The following is a 26,591-nucleotide window of genomic DNA, read 5'->3' as shown; positions in this document are numbered from 1 at the left end:
TTGGCTTTGCCACAGACTAGATATTTGATCATATACAAGTTGTCTCTTGTTCCTGTTGCCAACACTGTTATGGTTTTGTGCCTATGTTCGCGAGGGATGTTGATCTGTGGTTTTCTTCTCTCGTGATGTCTTTGATATCAGGGTATACTAACCTCATAAAATAAGTTGGGAAGTGTTTTCTCCTCCTCAATTTTCTGAGACTCTGTATCATTTTTTACTTAAATGTTTGATAGAATTCTCCAGTGATGCCATCAGAGGCCAGACCCTTCTTTGTGGTAAAATTTTAATTTACAAATTCAATTGCTTAACTTGATAAAAGTCTATTTAGCTTTTCTATTTCTTTTTGAATCAGTTTTAACATTTGAATGTTTCTAGGAATTTGTCCATTTCACCTAAGTTGTCTAATTTGTTGGATAAAGGTCTTCATAACCTTTACTTATAATCCTTTTGATTTCTGAAAGGGTTCTAATGATGCCCCCTCTTCATTCTTGAGTTTGTTAATTTTTTTCTTCTATAATCTTGGTCAGTCTAACTAAATGTGTTAGTTTAGGGGAAAAGGGCGGGGAGAACCTCACTTTTTCCATTTGCTTATTTTGAGCTTTGTCTTTCATAATGAAGACACTCCCCAAAAGTTTAATGATCCTTGGTTGTATCTTCATAGTTAAGAGTAGGAAATAAAACACTGATCATAAGATCTTTATGTATTAACAGCACTTATCAACCACTGGGCTTACCAGTGGGGTGAACAGACTGGGACTTGGCTATTAAACTGGGGTCCTGCAAATGTCAAAATGCACAATATTTTTCTATTGGACTAGTATCCTCAGGGAGGAATTCTCCAATCTTCTGCCTGATAGAATATAAGCCTGGATGCCAGTGTTTTGAGAACTAAACAGGAGAAGGACACTGGGAGTTCTCTTTGCACGCAACCTTTGAGGTGCCTGGTGCCTGCTTTCCCAAGGTTCTGCAGTACAAATGGCTTGTTCTTACAGATCTCCCCCATGATGGAAGTTAGGGTGCAGCTTGTCCACTCTGCCAAGTTGGCTACCATTTGTTCAACTATTTTTCTTCTTCCAATTTTTCAACTATTTTTCTTCTTCCATTTTTCTTCCAATTTCTTCTTCCAATTTTTCTGCTATTCTCTCCTCTTCCATTTTCTTTGTCTTATGGGATTTATATATTTTTATGTCTTTACTGTCACTTTAGTAGGGCTTTTCAGGAAGGAGAATAAATGTGTATTCAATCAGTCATGTCTAAATAGTTCATAAACATATTTACAAATTTTGGTACAAATTACCACACTGTCCTCACTTTGTACTAATTTACACTCCTCTCCAGCAGTGTATGTGTTTTGTTGTTAGTGAGTATTAATACTTTTCATATCTTTGTTAATCTAAGAGATTTTTTAAAATGGTACTTTATGGTTAAAATGAATAATTCTTAAATCATTAATGAATATTAACATGTTTTCATCAGTTTATTAGCCATCTTTATTTCAACTTTTGAGGCATGTCTGTATATGTTCTTTGCTCCTTTTCCATTGAAGAGTTAAGTTTTTTCCTTATCTCTTTGTAAAAGCTCTTTATATGTAAAGATGTTAATTCTGTGAGGAAAATAGTTTTCCACTTTGATATTTGCCTTTTTCTTTTGATGTACGTAAGTTTTACATTTGTACAAAGTAAAATATATCAATTTTCCTTGAAGTTTTTGCCATTATTTTCATGCTTAGAAATTCCTTTCCAACAAATATTTACCAATGTATAGTTTTGATATTTTCCATTTTTTGCATTGATCTATAATCCAATTAGAATTTACTTTTTTCCACATGTTATAAAGCAAGAATCAAGTCTTCCCTGCCCCCTGCAAATACTTAATTAGTTGTCCCAGCATTATTTACTGAATAATCCTTTAATTTCTCACTGATCTGTGATGTGATCTTTATCATTTATATAATCCATATACATACCGGGGTTTCTAGGCTAGCTAGGTGATTTGTACTATCTATTCTGCACATAAGACTTACCTACATTTTTGTATCAGTGGCACTTTGTATATCTAAACAGTACAAGCCTAAACATTTTAATATCTGCCAGAGCTAACTAAAATTGATTCTTGACACAAAAGTTTAAAAAATAAAACACATGCTTAACTAGACGACACTAAAGGAAAACTGTTATGATAAATTATACATTCATTACTGACCTTTTCATTTTTCAGTACATTTCTAAAATATTTTAATTTTTTAAAAAGGAAGTTTAAGTAACATCTGTATTTGAGACTAATATACTACTCTTAACTACATACTAATTTCTTTTTTTAAAAGACTTGTGTCTGGTTATTTTTTTAAATCCCTAGTTGTCACCATTTATAATTCAATAAACTCTACATGGTGCTTATCAACTTTTTATGTTTACAAATTAAAGTAAAATGAGCCTACTAATTTAAAAAAAGGGAAAAGTTTTCTGACCCATCTGCATGCAATTCTTTTCACAAAGAAGAAAAACTACCAACTTACCACAAAAGACCACAGTATAGTCACATATTTCAAATCTTAAGAGTAAATTTAAGCTATTTTTTTAAAGTGGCTTAATTTTAAAATTAACATGTCTGAAGTAAACGTAAAATTACTTATATGGGAAAATAATACACTTCTCTCTGTACCTGTCTCAGTAAGATAGTTCTGTACCTGCCTTCCCAGTAATATTCTACGTCCTAACTTGATGAATCCTTAAAAGGAATAGTTGTACTTTCATGTGAAGTGATGCTCCCTTCAACAGTAGCTGCAAGTTATGCCTTTCCATGCAGTTTATGCTTTTGCTGTGTTGCTGCAAGACCACTAGGTTGCCTGAATTGTTAGTATAATGAACCCTACGATCTGCACACCTCCTCCGAGATGTTTAATAAACGCCACCACTGTTGGCTATGAAAGGAACCTGAGTATCATAAACAGGTCTGCCACAAGCTCTTTGTGACCTTTAGAGAACTCTTAACTCTCTTTTCTGTCAGCATGCCAGAGCCTAAACTCAACAAAGGTCTCCATATTTATCCAGTGTGTACTATGTATCAGACACTGTACTTAATTCACTTTCCAATGAAAATACTAACAACACTCACCAACATGGGGGAAGAATTCATATAACTTTAGCTTATGAGAACAAAATAGAGGAAAATGGGGGAAAGGGACAAGAAAGAAAAGTGAGAAAGTCAGAAGACAGAAGAGGACAGAGAATAGAGGAAGTGGATAGAGAAGGAATGACAGCAAATGAGAAGCTGGCCTTTCTCATTGCGTACTCTGTTCTCTTCCTCCAACATTACTAGAGCTATGCAACTATGTGAAGAGATGGTGTGTAAAATATTAACAGATGTGCCGTGCACATGGCCAGCTCAGCAATTATCAGAAGAGGTAGATGCCAATCCAAAACTATACAATATTACAGTATATCTCAGTGGAGGAACACCATGAATCTCTCAGTGCCATGAAGCCATGTCAACTACCCCCTACTACCTAAGCTGTGATTCCATCATCCCAGGAAGGAGTGGAAGAGGGAGAAAATACTAGGTGTAAGTGACTACATTTTCTACCATTAGGCAGAAAGAGGAGGAGGGATAAGAGGTTAGTTGATTAAAAAAAAAAGTGCAATTATAAGAAAATATGGAAAAACATGTATTTGCTCTACTGATTTGTGGCTTCTGAAAATCGTACGCACTATATATCAACTGTGTTGAGGGGCATTCACACCATTTCCAATTTGCTGTGGCCACAAGTAATGCTGCTATAAATTATCATTGCACTGAGATTCTTATATGTTAGTACTTTTATTCATATATTAACACTATGGGCTATATTCTCACAAGTGGAACCATTGGGTTGAAGGGTATATATATTAAATGTGAGTAGATGTTGCAAGATGGCCTTTTAAAAAGGTAGGAATAATTCAGATATCTACCAACAAGGTATACAAGTATCTTTCTCCTAGCATCTCTGCCAGAAATGGGTGATTTTAATTTTTAAAGCATTTTGATTGAAATATAATTCATACACTATGAAATTCACCCTTTTAAAGTGTACAGTTCAATCGTTTTAGTATATTCACAGAGCTACACAATGATCACCACCAAGTTTAGAACATTTTTATCACTCAAAAAAAAGAAACCCTATACCCATTTAGAAGTCATTCCTCATTCCCCCACCTCATCCTAGTCTTAGACAATCACTAATCTACTTTCTGTCTCTGTAGATTTGCCTATTCTGGACATTTCACACGAATTGAACCATACAATGTGTGGTCTTTTATGACAGACTTTAACTTAACACACTGTTTGTTTTCAAGGTTCACCATGTTGTAGTATGTATCGGTACTTCATTCCCTTTTATCACTGAATAATGGTCCACTGTATGGATGTACTATATTTTATTCATCCATTAGTTGATGGACACTTGTGTTGTTTCCAATTATTGGCTATTATGAATAATGTTGTGATGATCATTCATGTACAAGTTTCTATGTGGATGCATGTTTTTATATACTTAGGTTGGAATCAATGGGTCACATGGTAAATCTATGTTTAACCTTTTGAGGAACTGCCAAACTGTTTTCCAAAGTGTGATTTTAATTTCTGCCAATTTGAAGGGCATATAATAATTTTACTGAATTGGTAATGTGCACTTCCTTACTGAGTTTTAGGCTTTCTTTTCATTCATTGGCCATTTAAGTTTGCTCTTTTCTGAACTGCTTTTCATCTCTCTGTTTTTTTTTTTTCTGAACTGCTTTTCATCTGTTTTTTTTTTTTCTAAACTGTTTTTCATCTCTTTTTTTTTCTGAGTTGTTTTTTATAAACTTCTAAGAATTCTGTGTATATTTTAGATATTAACCAATTTACTACTGCTTCTTTGTAAACATTTTGTCTTGATTCTAACATTAGTCTTTTAACATTGTGGTATCTTGTGTTATATAAAATATTGAATTTTTATGGTGCTGAACATATCTTCCGCATTTGTGTGTTCTTTAAGAAATTCTTCCCTACTCCTAGATTAAAAATGCAGTTGCCTAAACTTTCTTCTAAATATTTTATTTATTTATTTTACTTTAAGTCTTTACACAAAATTTACTTTGTATTACATAGTATGAAATAGAAGTGTAACTGTTTTCTTACTGAAATACAAATCATCTTAATCATATATCTAATGATCAAACAATAAATTTTTTTCTCTGGATTCTCTGTTCTAGTGTTTGTCAAGCCACGGATCAGGAATATTTGTTGCTTTTGAAATCAATTTAGTATGTTTTATTTGCCATTTAAAAAATAGAAAAAGAAAATAGTGTGTATCATATGTAATAAGGGCTAATGTTTCATAATACTTTTATTTCTGATTTTTAACATACACATACAAACACATATATCAAGGGTCATTATGTATGTAAAATGTATTTCTTATTGTCAATTATAATAAATAAAGTTTGAAATCCACCCTTTCATTGTATTCCATTAATCCATTTGTCTATTCCTTTGTCCATACATAACTATATAATTCTAGTGGCTGTGTTTTCTCTCTTTTTATATACCTTCTTTGGCTATTACTAGATATTTGTTCTTCCACATGAACTATGTGGTCATTTTTGTTTTCTAACATTAAAAAAAAAACTTGCTTCTATTCTAATTAGAACTGCTAATTTGGGAGAAATGATACTTTTATGATATTAAGTTCCCTGCCCCATCAAATATTTGGTATAACTTTCTGCTTATGAAACACGGTATGTTTCCACAATTCTTACACTACAGGGGCTATGGTTTACTTGATAAATTTACTCCTAAGTATTTTATAGTTCCTTTCATTGTGAAAGAAAATTTTTCCCATCTTGGGACTCCCTTGGTGGCGCAGTGGTTAAGAATCGGCCTGCCAATGCAGGGAACACGGGTTCAAGCCCTGGTCCGGGAAGATCCCACATGCCGCAGAGCACCTAAGCCCCTGCACAACAACTACTGAGCCTGCGCTCTACAGCCCGCGAGCCACAACTACTAAGTCTGCATGCCACAACTACTGAAGCCCGCGCGCCTAGAGCCCGTGCTCCTCAACAAGAGAAGCCACCGCAATGAGAAGCCAGCACACCACAATTAAGAATAGCCCCCGCTCACCACAACTAGAGAAAGCCCGTGCACAGCAACAAAGACCCAATGCAGCCATAAATAAATAAATAAATTTATTTTTTTAAAAAAAGAACATTTTTCCCATTTCCATCCTGTGTAGTTATTGCATATATAGAGAAGCTACCAGTTTTATTCATCTTATATCTGGCTATCTCACCAGATTCTCTTATTAATTCTACTGTTTGTAACTTGAGTGTCTTGGGTTTCCTAGATGTGCAATCATGTTGCTAGGACCCCTAAAAAGAGGTAACTAATTTGGCAATATGAAATGGTAATACTGAAATCTTGCCTACCTCCTCACTGTAAAATGCGGTTTAAGTAACATACACAAGAAATTAATTACTCAAATGACTGAGATACATTCCTCTCTCTCTGCTATTTCTCAAGTTGCTCCTCATGTTACAGCCCCTGACCCTGTTCCTTCTCTCCTTCAGCTCCTAAACTGTACCACCAGTGAGAGGCCCCAGCTTCTGATGGCTGGGTAGTAGGGAAAAGAGATAATCTGGCTCTCACTATACCATTAAATATACATATCCATCCATTCAGATATATACATACATGGCACAAGGCTAGATGCTGAAAAGAATATCAAGAAATCAAGGACATCCAGAAAGACAATCAAATATAAGATATCTATAAGACATGTGAATAAATAACATTATTTCAAATAAAAATGACACATGCTCCAAAACAGGCATAGGTAAAGCATGATTCAAGATTAGAAGAAAAAATAGCTATAGTATAAAAACATACTATTATTATAGGTGGAGCTTAGATATATACCACAATAATGCTATAATTTAAATATATTACATGTTTAAAAGTTTTGTGGGATTGGCTGAACCTAATTATTACATGTATTAGTACTATTCTCTTAGGGGAAAGACCACTTTCAAATAATCCACTTATAAGTAAACTTCTAGCAACATAACTCATATGTTTCTTAAACATCACTTGGACAGACAATGGTAACAGTTCCAAAGTTGTAGTACTGTCAATAAAGGGATATAACAAGAGGAACAGATTATAAGAGTCTGGTTTAACAATGATCTTTCCTGATTACCTCCTGAGAACAAAATTAATTTTATTCAATAAAAAGAAAATAAATTCCTATCATGTATCTTAAAATTAAAATTTTATAAATTCAGTTACTACAAAAATTTCATTATAATGTTTAATAATTCAGTGTTAAAATTAATATAGCTTCTTATAATGCCAAGAATATCATCATAAAAATTTTCACCAGGGTCAAAGATTTTCATCTTTGAATTTATATAGTATATAATAGCAAAACGCAGCTCTTACATAAACTATAGTTTATTGGTTCATTCAAGCTGTAAAAATATGACTGACATTTCATCTGGTCAACCATCTTAAAGGTTAACTCTTGTTTCCTATTTCAGATTTTATTCTAGGTGAACTGTTCTGGGCAGATTCTATTTACCTATTCTGAACAAACCACAAACTGTTTCATTGCTCACTCTGACTATTAAGAACAGACTGACTTGCTGCCTACTCTGTTGTTTAATTCATTCATGCTGAGAGTCAGGCATGAAGACAGAATTTTAAATGTGACATTTGCAGGCTGTTAGGTCATTTAAGCTCTGACAACACCAGGGAATTCCTGACATATAACTGGACCTGATTACCAACCACAGATAGGCTACCAAAAGGGGCAAATTTCTTACCATTTTTGGTAATTTCTCATAGAATTTTAATATTCAATGTTAATGTCAATGAAAAGAACTATATAGCCAACATTTTAAAGTAAAAGCCTGTTTCTTTTAATAAACTCAACCTGGAACTTCTAATCAATCCATATCTGCTAAATAAAAATTATTTTGATTGGCAAAGACATAAGGAAAAACTCATAATAATAATTAACATTCATGAAAATTCTGACATTTAAGGGCTTTTAATATTTCCCATAATCTATAGCCTCCGAAAAACCTGGTAAGTCTAAAGGCCATAACTCTCACCAACAGATCACTTTTAAAATTCTTCGATTCTAGTCCAGCAGGGCAGACTTTATATGCTGTCAAAATTACGGTACCAAATCTAAGTTTAAAAACTTACCACACTGCCTTCTTTAAGATTACAGTTATGTAAAAGGGATGATAGAGTCATTAAAATTGGAAATGAAAAAATTACCCACATGACATTTAGAATTATACTTTACAAGAGTTGATAATGGGGTGGGGCAGAGGAAGTAGGGAGAGACTGCTTTTTCATTTTAGCTACTCAAAAAAATTATACCAAATGATATTTTTTCAACTTTTTCTTTGTAACTAACAAGTACCATATACAATGGTGCAAATGAGCGTTCTCTGAAATTAACACTTGTTGTTAAGTAATGCGCAAAAGATAATTCTGATTCTACCCTGTATTTTATATAAGCAAGAATTCTACTGTTACACAGCAAGTAGCCTTTTAATATTGTGCTTTGAATGAGATTTCCAACTGTAATAGGTGGAGTCTAAATAGGGCTAGGTGGCCTGGAATGCCTTTCAGCTATAGCACACTGATTCTGAAAAACCTAACAAAAGCAATTACTTTTCAGAGATTTAAAATTATTGTTTCTTTCAAAAGAACAAAATGGAAAGCAAACCTGGTGTATTATCTGAGCTACAGGAAGTTGTTCAGCATATTTCAGAGGTTCCATTAGTTCCTCATCCATCAGGTCTTTCTTATAGCTGGAAAAAAATTAAGAAACACAAAGCCAAGGTAAATATTATTTTTAAATATGCCAAATGTTTAAATATGCCAAATATGAAATATATTAAAAATATATATCAATATGAGATTCTGAATTAAGCAGTATTTGTCAGTAATCTATGAAAAAACACCTAATGACAATTTTTAAATGACATAACCATGAATACATTCAGATTGCATTTAATTACTATTTAATAAGAGTAGCTAACATCACCTAATAGTCTCAGATCCTGTTTTTCACTCTGAGACTTAAAAATGTTTAAGAACTCCATGTTCACTGCATATGCTTTTTATCATAGTATTTAAATAAAGGTCTTCAAAACCTGGCTCCAACCATTCAAGCCTCATCTCCAGCAACTCCTTCTGTACGTCCAAGTCAACAGTTTCAGCCATTCCAACTAGTGGTCACCTGCCCATGGGCTTGGCATCTCCATGATTCTGAGTTTCTCCACTGTGTTTCCTGTTTGGACCAACCACAACTCCTTCTTTCTTTACTCTTCTTTCAAATATAATAATTTATTTAGATGCATCTAGGTACATTTTTTACCTCCTTGAAGACAAAAATTATGTCTTATTCTTCTTTGTATATCCAATGTTTACCATATTATACTCAATAAATGTTTGCTGAATGAATGTATGAATAAAGCAAAGACAACAATTATTCTGGGAGGTGATTCTACATGGAAAATATTTTCTTTAATATCTATATTTACAATGAGATGCAGAGTTGATACAACACATACATAACAGGGTATAAAACAGTAAAGTGCAGAGTAGGAACAAAAAATAAAATCTCCCCAAATGAAGAGAATTAGAAAAAATATTCTGAAAAAAGTATTGACCCTTTTCAAAATAGCAAATAAACATTAGATTCATTAGATTACAAAACAATAAGACCGAAACACATTTAAACTTTCACTTACCTTTTATTCCTGTAAACTACACATCACCTTATCAACTTAAAATCAAATTTAAAAATTGAAACATTGAATTATCTTGAAAAATAATAAAACAAGACTAGTATAAGTCTCCAGGGCTGTAGTTAAGAAATCTGATAATGAGAAATCTGGAATCTCTCCCAGTAAAAAGGCAGATATACAAATAAGGACAAAATTTTGTATATAAGAGTATAAGAAACCTCTTAGCTAGGTAAAAGTTTGTGCATACTTTGCAGATTAGCATAAAAATAATTAATTTGGGGGAACTTTGAAGACTCTCACTAATGATGGAAAAAACTGTCTTAAAACATTGTTTTATATAGACAGAAAGTAGAACAGTGGTTTCCAGGGGTAAAGGAGGGGAGAAAGGGGAATTACTGTTTAATGGGTACAATTTCAGTATTAAAAGGTGATAAAAATTCTGGAGATAGTTGGTGGTGATGGTTACAGGATAATGTTAACATACTTAATGCCACTGAACTGCATACTTTAAAAGGGTTTAAATGGTCAATTTTATGTTTTGTATAGGCTGTGGGCTGAACTGTGTCTCCTCAAAATTCATACGTTGAAGCCCTAATGTTGAGTACCTCAGAATGTGACTGTAATTGGAGACAGGATCTTTAAAAAGATGATTAAGGTTAAATGAGGTCATTAGGGTAGGTCCTAACCCAATATGACAGTGTCCTTACAAGAAACTAGGACACAGAGAAAGACAAAGTAAAGACCATGTGAAGACACCAGGAGAAGATTTGACCATCTATAAGCCAACAAGAGAGGCCTTATAAGAAAACAATCCTGCCAGCACCTTGACCTTGGACTTCTAGATTCCATAATTGTGAGGAAATAAATTTCCGTTGCTTAAGCCACTCAGTCTGTGGTACTTTGTTATGGCAGCCCTGGCAAACTAATACAGTATATATTACCACAATTAAAAATAAAATAAATATTCATTGACCAAAAAACCCACATTATTTTTAAATAGTTCACAATGTACATTTAAAAAGTCTCTCTACATTTTTAGGTATATAAAACATATACCAAGCAACAAAAGGAAAATATATTGAATATTATCAAAATTAAAAATTTTTGTGCTTCAAAGGACACTACCAAGAAAGTGAAAAAAACCCAAAAATGGGAAAAAATTTTTGTAAATCATATACTTGAAAAGATTTGTATCAAAAATATATTACAGGAACCTAATGAAACTTAAAAGTTTTTGCACAGCAAAGGAAACCATAAACAAGACGAAAATAGAACCCTCAGAATGGGAGAAAATATTTGCAAATGAAGCAACTGACAAAGGATTAATCTCCAAAATTTTCAAGCAGCTCATGCAGCTCAATATCAAAAAAAACAAACAACCCAAACCAAAAATGGGCAGAAGACCTAAATACACATTTCTCCAAAGAAGATATACAGATTGCCAACAAACACATGAAAGCATGCTCAACATCACTAATCATTAGAGAAATGCAAATCAAAATTACAATGAGGTATCACCTCACACCAGTCAGAATGGCCATCATCAAAAAATCTACAAACACTAAATGCTGGAGAAGGTTGGAGAAAAGCGAACCCTTTTCACTGTTGGTGGGAATGTAAATTGATACAGCCACTATGGAGAACACTATGGAGGTTCCTTAAAAAACTAAAAATAGAACTACCATACGACCCAGCAATCCCACTACTGAGCATATAACCTGAGAAAACCATAAATCAAAAAGAGTCATGTACCACAGTGTTCATTGCAGCTCTATTTACAATAGCCAGGACATGGAAGCTACCTAAGTGTCCTTCGACAGACAAATGGATAAAGAAGATGTGGCACATATATACAGTGGAATATTATTCAGCCAGAAAAAGAAACGAAATTGAGTTATTTATAGTGAGGTGGCTGGACCTAGAGTCTGTCATACAGAGTGAAGTAAGTCAGAAAGAGAAAAACAAATACCTTATGCTAACACATATATATGGAATCTAAAAAAAAAAAAAATGGTTCTGAAGAACCTAGGGGCAGGACAGGAATAAATATACAGACGTAGAGAATGGACTTGAGGACACAGGGAGGGGGAAGGGTAAGCTGGGACAAAGTGAGAGAGTGGCATGGACATATATAACACTATCAAATGTAAAATAGATAGCTAGTGGGAAGCAGCCACATAGCACAGGGAGATCAGCTCGGTGCTTTGTGACCACCTAGAGGAGTGGGATAGGGAGGGTGGGAGGGTGGGAGGGAGGGAGACGCAAGAGGGAAGAGATATGGGGATATATGTATATGTATAGCTGACTCACTTTGTTATAAAGCAGAAACTAACACACCATTGTAAAGCAATTATACTCCAATAAAAATGTTTTTAAAAAAAAAGTCTTGCAGTTGTTTAGAAAATTTTCAAAGGAATTCCCTAGCGGTCCAGTGGTTAGGACTCAGCACTTTCACTGCTGGGGCCGGGTTTGGTCCCTTTTTGGGGAACTAAGATCCCTCAAGCTGTGTGTGACCAAAAAAAGAAAAGAAAAATTTCAGACCTATTCTTGGTTGATGCATACTGAAGTGTTTAGATGTGAACTGTCATGATATCTGCAACTTACTTTCAAATGGTTCAGAAAAAATAAAACAAAAGAAAATGAGGAAAATGAATGAGCTTGAAATTTTTTGTAACAACTACTTTACAGATTTTTTCCCAGTAATTGATATCTAGTCTCATACCATTGTGGTCAGGAAAGATACTTGATACGATTTCAATTGTCTTAAATTTACCAGGGCTTGATTTGTGACCCAAGATACGATTTATCCTGGAGAAGGTTCCATGAGCACTTCAGAAAAAAGTGTATTGTTGTTTTTGGATGGAATGTCCTAAAAATAAATTAAGTCCATCTTGTTTAATGTATCATTTAAAGCTGTGTTTCCTTTTTTATTTTCATTTTGGATGATCTGTCCATTGGTGAAAGTGGGGTGTTAAAGTCCCCTACTATGATTGTGTTCCTGTCAATTTCCCCTTTTATGGCTGTTAGCATTTGCCTTATGTATTGAGGTGCTCCTATGTTGGGTGCATAAATATTTACAGTTGTTATATATTCTTGGATTGATCCCTTGATCATTATGTTGTGTCCTTCTTTGCCTCTTGTAATAGTCTTTATTTTAAAGTCTATTTTGTCTGATATGAGAATTGCTACTCCAGCTTTCTTTTGATTTCCATCTGCATGGACAATCTTTTTCCATCCCCTCACTTGCAGAATGCATGTGTCCCTAGGTCTGAAGTGGCTCTCTTGTAGACAGCATATATACGGGTCTTGTTTTTGTGTCCATTCAGCCAGTCTATGTCTTTTGGTTGAAGCATTTAACCCATTTACATGTAAGGTAGTTATTGATATGTATACTCCTATTGCTATTTTATTAATTGTTTGGGGTTTGTTATTGTAGGTCTTTTCCTTCTCTTGTGTTTCCTGCCTAGAGAAGTTCCCTGAGCATTTGTTGTAAAGCTGGTTTGATGGTGAATTCTCTTAGCTTTTGCTTGTCTGTAAAAGTTTTAATTTCTCCATCAAATCTGAATGAGATCCTTGCTGGGTAGAGTAATCTTGGTTTGTAGGTTCTTCCCTTTCATCACTCTAAATATGTCCTGCCACTCCCTTCTGGCTTGCAGAGTTTCTGCTTAAAGATCAGCTGTTAACCTTATGGGGATTCCCTCATAAGTTATTTGTTGTTTCTCCCTTGCTGCTTTTAATATTTTTTTTTGTATTTAATTTTTGAGAGTTTGATTAATATGTGTCTTTGCGTGCTTCTCCTTGGATTTATCCTGTATGGGACTCTGTGCTTCGCGGACTTGTTTAACTATTTCCTTTCTCATATTGGGGAAGTTTTCAACTATAATCTCTTCAAATATTTTCTCAGGCCCTTTCTTTTTCTCTTCTTCTTCTGGGACCCTTATAATTCAAATGTTGGTGCATTTATGTTGTCCTAGAGGTCTCTGAGACTGTCCTCAATTCTTTTCATTCTTTTTTCTTTATTCTGCTCTACAGTAGTTATGTCCACTATTTTATCTTCCAGGTCACTTATCCGTTCTCTGCCTCAGTTATTCTGCTACTGATTCCTTCTAGAGAATTTTTAAGTTCATTTATTGTGTTGTTCATCATTGTTTGTTGGCTCTTTAGTTCTTCTAGGTTCTTTTAAACTTTTCTTGTATTTTCTCCATTCTATTTCCAAGATTTTGGATCATCCTTACTATCATCACTCTGAGTTCTTTTTCAGGTAGACTGCCTATTTCCTCTTCATTTGTTTGGTCTGGTGGGTTTTTACCTTGCTCCTTCATCTGCTGCACATTTCTCTGTCTTCTCATTTTGTTTAACTTACTGTGTTTGGGGTCTCCTTTTCACAGACTGCAGGTTAGTAGTTCCTGTTGTTTTTGGTGTCTGCCTCCAGAGCCTAAGGTTGGTTCAGTGTGTTGTGTAGGCTTCCTGGTAGAGGGGACTGGTGCCTGTGTTCTGGTGGATGAGGCTGGATCTTGTCTTTCTGGTGGGCAGGTCCACGTGGTGTGTTTTGGGGTGTCTGTGAACCGATTATGATTTCAGGCAGCCCCTCTGCTAATGGGTGTGGTCATGTTCCTGTCTTGCTAGTTGTCTGGCACAGGGTGTCCAGCACTGTAGCTTGCTGTTCATTGAATGGAGCTGGGTCTTTGCACTGAGATGGAGATCTCTGGGAGAGCTTTAGCCATTTAATATTACTTGGAGCCAGGAGGTCTCTGGTAGACCAATGTCCTGAACTCAGCTCTCCCACCTCAGAGGCTCAGGCCTGACACCTTGCTGGAGCACCAAGACCCTGTCAGCCACACGGCTCAGAAGAAAAGAGAGAAGGAAAGGAAGGAAAGGAAGGAAGGAAGGAAGGAAGGAAGGAAGGAGGGAGGGAGGGAGGGAGGGAGGGAGGGAGGGAGGGAAGGAAGGAAGGAAAAGTTATTAAAATAAAAAATAATTATTAAAAATTTAAAAATTAATAAAAGAAGAAAAAAAAGAAAGAAGAGAGCAACCAAACGAAAAAACAAATCCACCAATGACAACAAGCACTAAAAACTATACTAAAAAAAAGACAGAACCCTAGGACAAATGGTAAAAGCAAAGTTATACAGACAAAGTCACACAAAGAAGCATAAACATACACACTGACAAAAAGAGAAAAAGGAAAAAGATATATATATCGTTGCTCCCAAAGTCCACCTCCTCAATTTGGGATGATTCATTGTCTATTCAGGTATTCCACAGATGCAGGGTACATCAAGTTGATTGTGGAGATTTAATCCGCTGCTCCTGAGGCTGCTGGGAGAAATTTCCCTTTCTCTTCTTTGTTCGCACAGCTCCCGGGTTCGGCTTCGGATTTGGCCCCGCCTCTGTGTGTAGGTCGCCTGAGGGCGTCTGTTCTTCGGACGGGGTTAAAGGAGCAGCTGATTCGGGGGCTCTGGCTCACTCAGGCCGGGGTGAGGGGGGGGTACAGATGAGCGGCGAGCCTGCGGCAGCAGAAGCCAATGTGATGTTGCACCAGCCTGAGGCACGCCGTGCGTTCTCCCAGGGAAGTTGTTCCTGGATCACGGGACCCTGGCAGTGGCGGGTTGCACAGGATCCCGGGAGGGGAGGTGTGGATAGTGACCTGTGCTCGCACACAGGCTTCTTGGTGGCTGCAGCAGCAGCCTTAGCGTCCCATGCCCGTCTCTGGTGTCTGCGCTGATAGCCGCGTCTCGTGCCCGTCTCTGGAGTTCCTTTAAAGCAGCGCTCTTAATCCCCTCTCCTCGCGCACCAGGAAACAAAGAGGCAAGAAAAAGTCTCTTGTCTCTTTGGCAGCTCCAGACTTTTTCCCGGACTCCCTCCTGGCTAGCCGTGGCGCACTAACCCCCTTCAGGCTGTGTTCACACAGCCAACCCCAGTCCTCTCCCTGGGATCCGACTGAAGCCCAAGCCTCAGCTCCCAGCCCCCGTCCTCCCGGGCGGGTGAGCAAACAAGCCTCTCGGGCTGGTGACTGCTGGTCGGCCCCGATCCTCTGTGCGGGAATCTCTCCGCTTTGCCCTCTACACCCCTGTTGCTGCGCTCTCCTCCGTGGCTCTGAAGCCACTTGCAGTCTCCGCCCGTGAAGGGGCTTCCTAGTGTGTGGAAACCTTTCCTCCTTCACAGCTCCCTCCCAGAGGTGCAGGTCCTGTCCCTATTCTTTTGTCCCTGTTTTTTCTTTTTTCTTTTGCCCTACCCAGATATGTGGGGAGTTTCTTGCCTTTTGGGAGGCCTAAGGTCTTCTGCCAACGTTCAGTAGGTGTTCTGTTGGAGCTGTTCAACATGTAGATGTATTTCTGATGTGTTTGTGGGGAGGAAGGCGATCCCCACGTCTCACTCCTCCGCCATCTTGAAGGTCTACCTCTGCAGGATTTTTTTAAAAAATGCACTCAAAGTGTAATTCACAAATAATCTTGGGTATCACTACAGACTTTGGGGTTTTTTACTTATTCAATGTCCCACAACAAATTAAATTACTCATTTTGAATTTCTTGAAAATGTCCATCATTTTCTTGCCATAATGTTTCTAAAAGGTATGATGTCAAACTGATTTTCTTTCCACTTTAATTATTTTCATTTTTAATTTATTTTAACAATAAAAGTATTTTTTGGCTTGGAGGCTCTGGTGGTCTTTTCCTTTTATTTTAAGGTCTAATAGTAGGATATAGGATATAGCTAAGAGTCAATTATTCTAGATCAATCAGTTCCCCCAGGCATATAGAAGCTCTTTCAATATGGAAATTCACATCTCCTTTTATTTTAGAAAAGTTTGTTTTATTATAATTTTAAATATTATTTGTTTATTTTCCATTTGTTTTTCTAGTTCAAGTTCTTGAACTAAATATATTGGATTTTCTCTATCACTTTTCTCTCTGATCTTTTTATCTGTCTTATTTCAATTTCACTTTCTTGACCTTTTCATTTCTATTCTTTATGTCTCTTACTGAACTTCTGGTAATATCTATCTTTCCTTGGGCACCTTGTAATTTAGTTTTCATTTCTGAAATGATTTTTGAGTTTTTTTGTTGATTTCCTTTCCAGAGTTCAGTCAGCTCCTATTTCATACATCCTCCTGTTCATTGTCCATTTCAATTGTGAGTTTTGGAGTGTCTGATTCATGGTGTCCTTTCATAATGCAATTGCTTGTTTAATAGAGGTTATTCATGTTCAAGTATTGTGTCTTAGTTTTTCTTTTTTTGTGGCTTTTCTTTTCTTTCTTTTTATTTTTCCTTTCATTCTATGTGTGTGCTGAGAAGATTTGGTTTTAATTTTCTGTTTTCTTATAGTAACTCTGTATGGATGCTGGCTTCTTTTTCAGTTGAAGATTATTTGCACTGGTTTTTTTTAGAATCAGCAATAGTAAGCTATCTTGTGAAGAGGGGAAGAACGGAGATAAGTTGGCTTACTAGGTTTCTCTCAGTTCAATAGCACCCTCCTCTGTGGCTACAATGAAGTGTAGATTCTTTAATAAATGGTACTTTTTGTGGCAGTGGTGGGAACAGAATTTGTCTTTTTCTTGTTTTTCCATTTTTCTTATTTCCCTTGGTCCTTTATCTTCAGCTGCTTCTTTCTTTCCCTTTACTACCAAGCATCCAAGGGACACGCCCTCCCTCCTTGCAAGGTATCTTCCATTCCCTCAGAATTAATTTCCCAAGACTGTCACCTAAGTCACCCACACTTTCTAAGCCCCATCTCTTCTATCTTCAGTAGCTACGGCTCTGATCAAGTAGTCCATGTTTACAGCATAATTCAGAAACTGAGAAAACTACCAATGTTAATTTCAATTTATATATGTCTGCCATCCTAAGGGAATCTGAATTTTTCTCCTGCAAAATCGTAAAGTTCTCTTTCTTAAAGCCACCCATTATTCCTTTCATTTAACATTCTGAATTTTTCCTAAAAGGATGTACTTTTTCTATCTTTCCAAGATCCTTCACTAAGAAACACTACTTAAATAATTTAACAAGAGAGTAGTTTCTGCATGCAAAAGGCTGTATATTCCTTTTCTTACTTTACTGTTTCTTTTTTAAAAAACTGTGCTTTTGAAGAAAACAGTAATAAATGGAATGGAATTTGCTTATACTATGGAAGGATTCTGGATCCAATACAGTGATGCTACCGTCTTAAATCAAAATGCAAATCCTCTGCACAAGTAAATAAAATACTGCTGGGAAAATTCTGAAACCTGTGAAGTTAGTCTTTACAAACGCTCGTTTCTTTTGTGTTTTTACTCTTTCATATATGCTCAGTGCCCTCAAAAATCTTCCTCCTCTGTGCTGTCCAAGCACTCCTAAAATAATACTGTAAAATTATTTATGGTACCCATATAGAAGGTCATCTCTGATTCAGAAACAGATGAAGTTTTTATTCCATATTGCCATATTGAGATTAGATTATTCATGATAAAATGACCTAGCCTACTGTGGGCAGAAGACCAAAGCATCTTTTCAAACACTAGAAATATACCCAACAAAAAGAACAGGAAGACAGACACATTGCACTATGCCAAATACAAACTAAAAATTAAGAACATCAACAAATATTCAAGACACATGATGTAGTGTAATCCAAAGTCATTAGGAACGAATTCTCTAAACATATCAAAAATAGGAGGAGAGCCAACATTAGTGTTACTTCTTGAACTTGATAGCTTAAAAGAATTATTTGAAACTAAAAGTATATTTAAAAAAACCAGTTAATTTAATATAATCTTGCTGGGGAAAAACAAGGATAGAAAAATTTCCACTCCTAAACTGCATTAAAAAAAATGTCCAAGCATTCATCTAATTGACAACACATATTGTAGTGTAAGATATAGTTGACAAACTGCAACCCTATGACATTCCTGAAAGTTTAAAGACACTCTAAGGGAAAAAAACAAATTTATTGGTCAATAGAGACATACAAAAAATACTATTACAACTCAAAAAATGTCCCAAGTGTCACCAAAGATTATTTTTGTGAAGACAGGTTATATAGAAATGAGACAACAATCTAACGCATCATCTTCCTTGAAATGAGATTCCCCTCCCAAACTCATAGCATCGCCGTTCTTCTAACTGTCAAACTAAAAATTTGTAAGCAAAGGTATTAAAACATAACCTTGGCTATTATCTACTTTGAAGAAGCACAAGAAAGATGATGAGCTGGGGAAATTAGACATAATTTGAGATAGAGAACAGAAAGTTAACTCCCAAGAGAATTAATGTTACATTAACTTATGGCCCAACTGTTGAAATACATCTTATTTACCATCAGCTTGCAGTGAGGTATAAAGATGCACATACCAGTTAAAAAAGAATATCTCTCAAGCAATTCAATAAAGTGAATATAATAAAATCCCAGAAAACCAAGCTCTAGTTCTCACTGAAGGATCTCTTGTCTGGTAGAGGTTGTAGGCAGGCTTTCCGAAAGTTTCCCAAACCAGCAAATGTGTATATATAAGGAATTATCTGTGTAGAGTCAGATAATTCTAAAAGAACAGTGGGTAGTCAAAGGAAAACCTGTCAACTTTACTGAGCACTTACCCTGTATTAGGCAATCTAGTAGGTACATATAACAAGTTATATATGTGTGTTGTTTAGTCATTTTATTTTGCTTACATATACATCTATGTATACATGAAAAATATGTAGAATACTCATAAATAGTTTCATTAATAAATTATATTCTGTATACAAATATAAACAATGAAAATATGTAAATACATACAAAATTGACAAAGAACTCACATAATTCAACATCAAAAAAACAAACAACCTGATTAAAAAATGGGCAGAGGACCTGAATAGACATTTTTCCAGAGACATACAGAGAGCCAACAGACACATGAAAAGATGCTAAACATCACTAATCATCAGGTAAAGCCAACTCAAAACCACAATGAGATATCACCTCACACCTGTCAGAATGGCTATTATCAAAAAGACAACAAATAACAAGTGCTGGCGAGTATGTGGAGAAAAGGAAACCCTGGTGCACTGTTGGTGGGAGTGTAAATTGGTACAGCCACTGTGGAAAACAGTATGGAGGTGCCTCAAAAAAACTGAAAGTAGAACTACCACACAATCCAGCAATTCCACTTCTGGGTATTCATCGGAAGAAAACAAAAACACTAATTTGAAAAGATATATGCATCTCTATGTTCACTGCAGCATTATTTACAATGGCCAAGATATGGAAACGACCTAAGTGTCCATCAATAGATGAATGGACAAAGAAGATGGGGGGGGGAGTGTACGTGTGTGTGTGTGTGTGTGTGTGTGTATACACACACACACAATAGAATATTACTCAGCCAAATAAAAAAGAATAAAATCTTGCCATTTTGCAACAACACGGATGAAGCTGGAAGGTATTATGCTAAGAAAATAAGTCAGAGAAAAACAAATACTGTATGATTTCACTTACATATGGAATCTAAAAAACAAAACAAATAAACAAACATAACAAAACAGAGTCACAGATACAGAGAACAAACAGGTGGTTGCCAGAGGGGAGGAGGTGGGGGGATGAGCGAAATAGGTGAGGGAGATTAAGAGGTACAAACTTCCGGTTACAAAGTAAATGAGCCACAGGGATTAAATGTACAGTGTGGGAAATATAGTCAATAACAATGTAATATCTTTGTATGGTGACAGATGGTAAACAGACTAATCGTGGTGATCATTTTGTAATGTATAGAGATATCAAATCACTATGTTGTATACCAGGAATTAACATAGTCTTATAGGTCAATTATACTTCAGACTCATAGAAAAAGTGATCAGATTGGTGATTACCAGAGGCTGGGGTAGAGAGTGGGGGAATTGGATAAAGGTGCTCAAAAGGTATAAACCTCTAGTTAACAAACCTCTGTTAACCTCTAGTTAACACTGCTATACGTTATATGTGAAAGTCAGGAGAGTAAATCCTAAGAGTTCTCATCACAAAGAAAAACATATTTTTTCTTTATCTATTCTTTTCTATCTTTATGAGATGATGGATGCTCACTAAACATTGTGGTAAAGTAAAATCATTATGCCTTAAATGTACACAGTGCTGTATGTCAATTATATTTCAATAAAACTGTAAGGGGAAAAAAGGCCCAGCAAAAAATAAATAAATAATACATATAATTCAGCCACTTGTTTTTTTTTTTTCATTTAATATGTTTTTGAGATCCAAGCATCTCAATATGATTACCAATCTAGCTCATTACTGATAATAGCTATATGGTATAATATGAAAATGCTCCATTTTATTTAAACATTCCATTATGGATGGATATCTGCTTTCATTTATTTATTATTAAAAATAGTGTTGCAAAAAATATCCTTCCAGGCTACTTTGTCTACATGTGCAAGAGATGCTCTATAACAGGCAAACCATAGCCCACAGGCCAAATCTGGCCTATCATCTGTTTCTGTATGTCCAGTTATCTAAGAATGGTTTTTACATTTTTTTAATGGTTGCAAAAACAAATCAAAGGGAGAATAATATTTCATAACAAATGAAACTTATATAAAACCCAAATTTCAGTGTCTGTAAATAAAGTTTTACTTGAGCCCATTCATTTGTTAATGTATTATCCATGACTTCTTCTGCACTACAGTAGCAAGAGTGTTTGCAACTGAGGTCATTTGACCTACAACGGCTAAAATGTTTACTAGCCGGCCTTTTACAGCAGAAGTTTGCCAACCCCTGTTCTAGAGTAATTATTTAGAAGTGGATTTGCAGGGTCATAAGTTATTACGCACATTTTAAATTTTGCTAGTAACAACCAAATTACTATCCAAAGGGGCTGCATCAATTTATACTGCCACCAGAAATGTGTAAGTTCCCATTTCCCTCATCGCCACTTAACTTTCTACAAGAAACAGTATCTCATTGTTTTAATTTCCATTTCCCTTTTAAAAATATACTTGAATGGTCACTGGACATGAGTCTTTCTTCTTTTCCAAACTGCATTTCCTTTGGTCATTTTTCTATTGGGTTGTCTTTAAAAAAAAAAAAAAATCAATGTGCAGAGTTATATAATTTGGATAGAAATTCTTTGACATACATGTTGCAAATAATTTCACCCAGAGTTTCTCTTTTAACTTTGTATTTTTTTCTTTTTTACTATATATGGTATTTTAATTTTGTTGCAGTAATTTTTATTAATCTCTTCTTAGCTATGTTTTGTATGACATCTTTCCCCACTCCTATTTCCCAACTCTTATTAAGTTTAATAATTATTAAATGGTAGATTCTCTTAGATTTCCTATTACATGGTCTGTAAAAAAACAGGGAAAATTTGCCTCTTCCTGGTTCTTATGTCTCCTATTTTTCCCTTGTCTTCTCACATTAGTTGGGACTTCTTGTGCAATGATGAATAGATGGAAATATAATATGCATCCTTATCTTGTCTGACTTTCATTGAGGTGCTGCTAAAGATTCACCCTAAAGTATAATGGTTTCTGCTCACTTTAGATACATGGCCTTTATTAAGTCAAGGCAGCTCTCTTTTATTTCTAGTTTGCTAAGCCATGTTGCTTTTTTTCATCATTAATGATTGATAAATTTTAATCAGATGCTTTCTCTCATCTACTGAAACAATTACAAAATATTTCTCATTTAATGTAGTGATATGATGAAATACATTAATATATTTTCTAACCCTAAATCATTCCTGCAATTTTAAGATAACTTCTATTTGGTCATGAAGTATTTTTATTTTTACATTACTGGATTTGATTTGGATTTTATTTAAGATTTGTATATCTGTGATCATAAAGAGGTTGGCTCTATTAGTTTTTCATAATCTCCTTGTCTAGTTTTGGCTTCAAAATCAACTAGTTCCACCAAATGAGTTAGGGAGCATGCTTTCTTTGTTTATTCAGTTCGTATGTCAGCTCCACATGTTTGGTAAATGTCACAGGTAAAAACTATCTAAGCCTACTGCTGTTTGAAGTTTGTTGACAGAAGGTACATATTTTTTACAATTGATAAAAAAGCAAATTCTTTTACTTGAAGGCTTAATTTATTTCTTTTACTTACTTTTTTCCTAAATCCCTGGTAAGTATTACTTCAGCCACATTCCAAGTGATTTTTATAGCCTTATATAGAAAATGCATCATGTAAACAGCACATTTTGGGGTTTTGTTTTTAATTTAGTGTGACGACCTTACTCTTTCACAGAGGGTATCTGGTCTAATTATATTTAATTTAGTCACTGATACAACTGGATTTATTATTATTATCTATTTTCTATTTCCCATCTATTTGATGTTCCTTTTTCTTTTGAATTAACCAAATACTTTATTAATCCTTTTTTTCTCTATTAACATGGTAATTACACACATATTTACCATTATTATAGTGGTTACCTTGGACATTATAACATCAAACTTTGATTTGTTAATCTAATCAAATGTATCACATTTATCGTTTCTCCAATAAGAACAGTATTTTGCAACACTTTGATTCCATTTATCCTAACTCTGCCTTTTGCACTGTTGTTGTAATATATTTTAATTATACAAATATTGTTTAACTCAACATGATATTATTTTTGGGTTTTGTCCCATTAATATTCAATTATCTTAAATGATACATATGCCTATTCTGGTTCTCTTCATCCCTTACTGAATTTCTGTGCTTCCCATTAGGATCATTTTATTTCTGGCTGAAGAACTCCATTTAGTTTTTATTTTAGTTCAGGTGCACTGGCAACAAATTGTTTTGTTTGTCTGAAAACATCTTTATTTCACCTTCATTTTTGGAAGATATTTTTGCTGTGTATAGAATTATAGGTTAGAAGTTTTCTTTCTTTCAGCACTTTAAACATGTCATTCTACTGTTTTATGGCTTCCACTGTTTATGTCAGTATTAAAGGTACTGTGCATTTTCTTCTCTGGTGGGCTTTTAAGATTTTTCTCTTTGTCTATGATTTTCCAGCATTTTGACTATGATGTGGTTTCCTTCATATTCAGCCTGCTTGGGATTAGTAGAATTAATTGAATCTGATGTGTTTAATATGTTTCATTAGTTTTGCTCATTATCTCTTTAGGTATTGTTGCTTCCTTATTTTCAATCTGTCCTCTAGTTTAAGACACTATTTACACACATTACATCATTTTACTGAATCTAATAACATCCCTTATTCTCCTTCCTTCCTTCCTTCTTTTCTTTCTTTCTGTGCTTCAGCTTGGATTTTTTTCTATCGAATTGCCTTAAGTACACTAATGCTGTTTTCTGATGTATCCAATTTGATGTTAAGCCATTCATTGAGTTCTTCAATTCAGATGTTATATTTTTCAATTCTAGAATGTTCACTTCAATGTTTTAGACATACTCATATTCTCTGGTGAATTCCCTAACTTTTCATATGTTTTCAAGAATTTTTTTCCGTATTTTCTTGAACATATTAAAAATAGGTATTTTAAGGCTATTTTCTACTAACTCCAAGTTCTCAATCACTTCTAGGTCTGCTTCTATATTCTGTTTTGTTTATGTTTTTCTCTTGGTAATAGAGTCATAATGTTCTCCCTTTTATGCACCAAGTAATTTTTTATTGATTGTGTACAGGACACAGCGCACAATTGTTTAAAGGAAAAAAAAAACCTACTGACAATACTTTTCCATCTGAGAAGATCCATCTAAATATTCTGCTAGGCACTTAGAGAGTGGTGGCCCTGATCACTTCCATTCAATCAGGGACTGAGCTGAATTAAGACTGCCTTACAATTCAATCTTTAATTTAACCCTATTCTTATGGTGAGGCCCTTCAAGATTTTAAATTGAAGACTGGCAGGTCTTTGTCCCCTCAAAACAGACAGAATGCAGAAAACTCCACTATGCTTTTCAGAGGTTTCTGGCTTAGACCTTTGTCCTGTTGTCCTGCATAGCTTCAGAATTAGGCACTCCAGCCCCAGTGAATTGCCACAAGCTGTACTGGTCACTCTGTCCTCATTAGTGACCCTCTATCAGAGGCCAAGCCCAGATTCCTCTAATACAGAGGTGAACAACGTTTTTCTGTAAAGGGCCAGATAGTAACTATTTTAGGCTTTCTGGCGGAATAGTCTTTATCACAAGTAGTCAACTCTGCCATTATAGCATGAAAGCAGCCACAGACAATATGTAAATGAATAAAGGAATGATTCTGGCTGTTTTCCAAAAAAACTTTATTTACAAAACAGGCAGCAGGCCAGACCTGGCCCATGGGCTATAGTGTGCTGATCTTTGCTCTTGCTGCACTCAGAATCAGCAAGTGTATCCAAAGGGAAAGTAGCTGGAAAATGTCAGTGTCAGTTCACCACCATCTCCAGGACTGTCAACTCTGACCTGGCATATTCTTCAGACTCACATCCTGAAGATCTCTATCACTTCAGAAATTGCAAGACTAGTAAATTCAGCTCTTGTTTTCAGAAGTTTTCTGCTTAGCAGTTAGCTTTCCTTTAGCTTCAGAATTTGGCAAATATTTTGAAAAGGAAACTGGTCATGGGATTGAGGCAAATACGTTGAAAGGGAAACTGATTTCTGATTTGAGTGACAATTGTGCCACTCTAGCCTCACACAATCACCAAAATTTTTGCTGATTTCTCTATCCACAAGCAATGCATGACCCACTGCCTGCACCAAACCCAGATTCTCAACCTTTGGCTTACTCCCAGAATCAGTAAATTAACTCAGTGGAAAAGTGGCTATAGATTTTCAGTTCATCTCTGAGAAGTTCTCCCAAATCTAGATTTTTACCTTCTTAGTCCACATTGCTTCTGAAATTTTTAAAAATGTTATTTTTGTCTGGCTTTTCCAATTGTTCTTAGTGGGATCATAAATCTATTGCAAATTATTTCATCATTCCAGAATCAGAAACTATATCCTACTACTTTTGATATTTAAAATTTTCAGGACTTCCCTGGTGGCGCAGTGGTTAAGAATCTGCCTGCCAATGCAGGGGACACAGGTTTGAGCCCTGGTCCGGGAACATCCCACATGCCGCAGAGCAACTAAGCCAGTGTGCAACAACTACTCAGCCTGCGCTCTAGAGCCCATGAGCCACAACTACTGAGCCTGCATGCCACAACTACTGAAGCTCACACGCCTAGAGCCCACGCTCCACAACAAGAGAAGCCACTGCAATGAGAAGCCTGCACACCACAACGAAGAGTAGCCCCCGCTCACCGCAACTAGAGAAAGCCTGCATGCAGCAACAAAGACCAATGCAGCCAAAAATAAATAAATTTTTAAAAATAAAATATTAAAAAAATTTTTTTCATTATCACTCAATTCTAAGTATTTTTTAAATTTCCATTGTTATTTTTATTTATTCCAAGAATAACTCAAAGTGTGTTTTTAACTTTCCACACATATATATTTTAAACAATAAAATACATAAAATAAACTTTTTTTGTTATTGATTTTAACAATTATATTGTGATCAGAAAAAAATGCTCCATAAGATTACAAACACTTCACAGTTGTTAAGATGTGCTTTTTGGCCAACTATGAGTCAATTTTTTTAAATCATTATGTTTGGGCTTGAGAAGAATGTTTATTCTCTAATTGTGGGATCCATCACTGAATCGTGTTGCTCATATCTTCAATTTCAAAACATTTGGGGGAATCTTTTAGCAATTTCTGATGTGACACTGAAATCTTCTACTATAATTGTGAATTTATCAAACTCTTTTTTAAGTATATAAATTAAAAAAATATATATTGTGGCTATGTTATTAGGTAATTAAAAGCTTAACATGCTTTTATCTTCCTGATGAGTTAAACCTTTGACCATTAGTTGCCCTCATT

The 26,591-nt window shown here is 35.2% G+C and overlaps 1 protein-coding gene across 1 annotated transcript in view; it reads right to left on the bottom strand.

The window, feature by feature from the left end:
* The window catches only part of PIGK (phosphatidylinositol glycan anchor biosynthesis class K), a 135,803-nt gene that overhangs the window by 29,388 nt on the left and 79,824 nt on the right, over positions 1-26,591 (bottom strand). Inside the window, exon 10 of the mRNA XM_029229157.1 lies at positions 8,756-8,840. Within this exon, the coding sequence (XP_029084990.1) occupies positions 8,756-8,840 (85 nt within the window). The remainder of the gene's footprint in view (positions 1-8,755; positions 8,841-26,591) is intronic.

Source organism: Monodon monoceros, unplaced genomic scaffold, assembly GCF_005190385.1.
Source record: "Monodon monoceros isolate NGI ecotype Baffin Bay Population unplaced genomic scaffold, NGI_Narwhal_1 Super_Scaffold_18, whole genome shotgun sequence".
In the NCBI taxonomy this organism is placed as follows: domain Eukaryota; kingdom Metazoa; phylum Chordata; class Mammalia; order Artiodactyla; family Monodontidae; genus Monodon; species Monodon monoceros.
The sequence above is the reverse complement of the archived record's forward strand: the minus strand, read 5'-3'. Positions and strand labels throughout refer to the sequence as shown.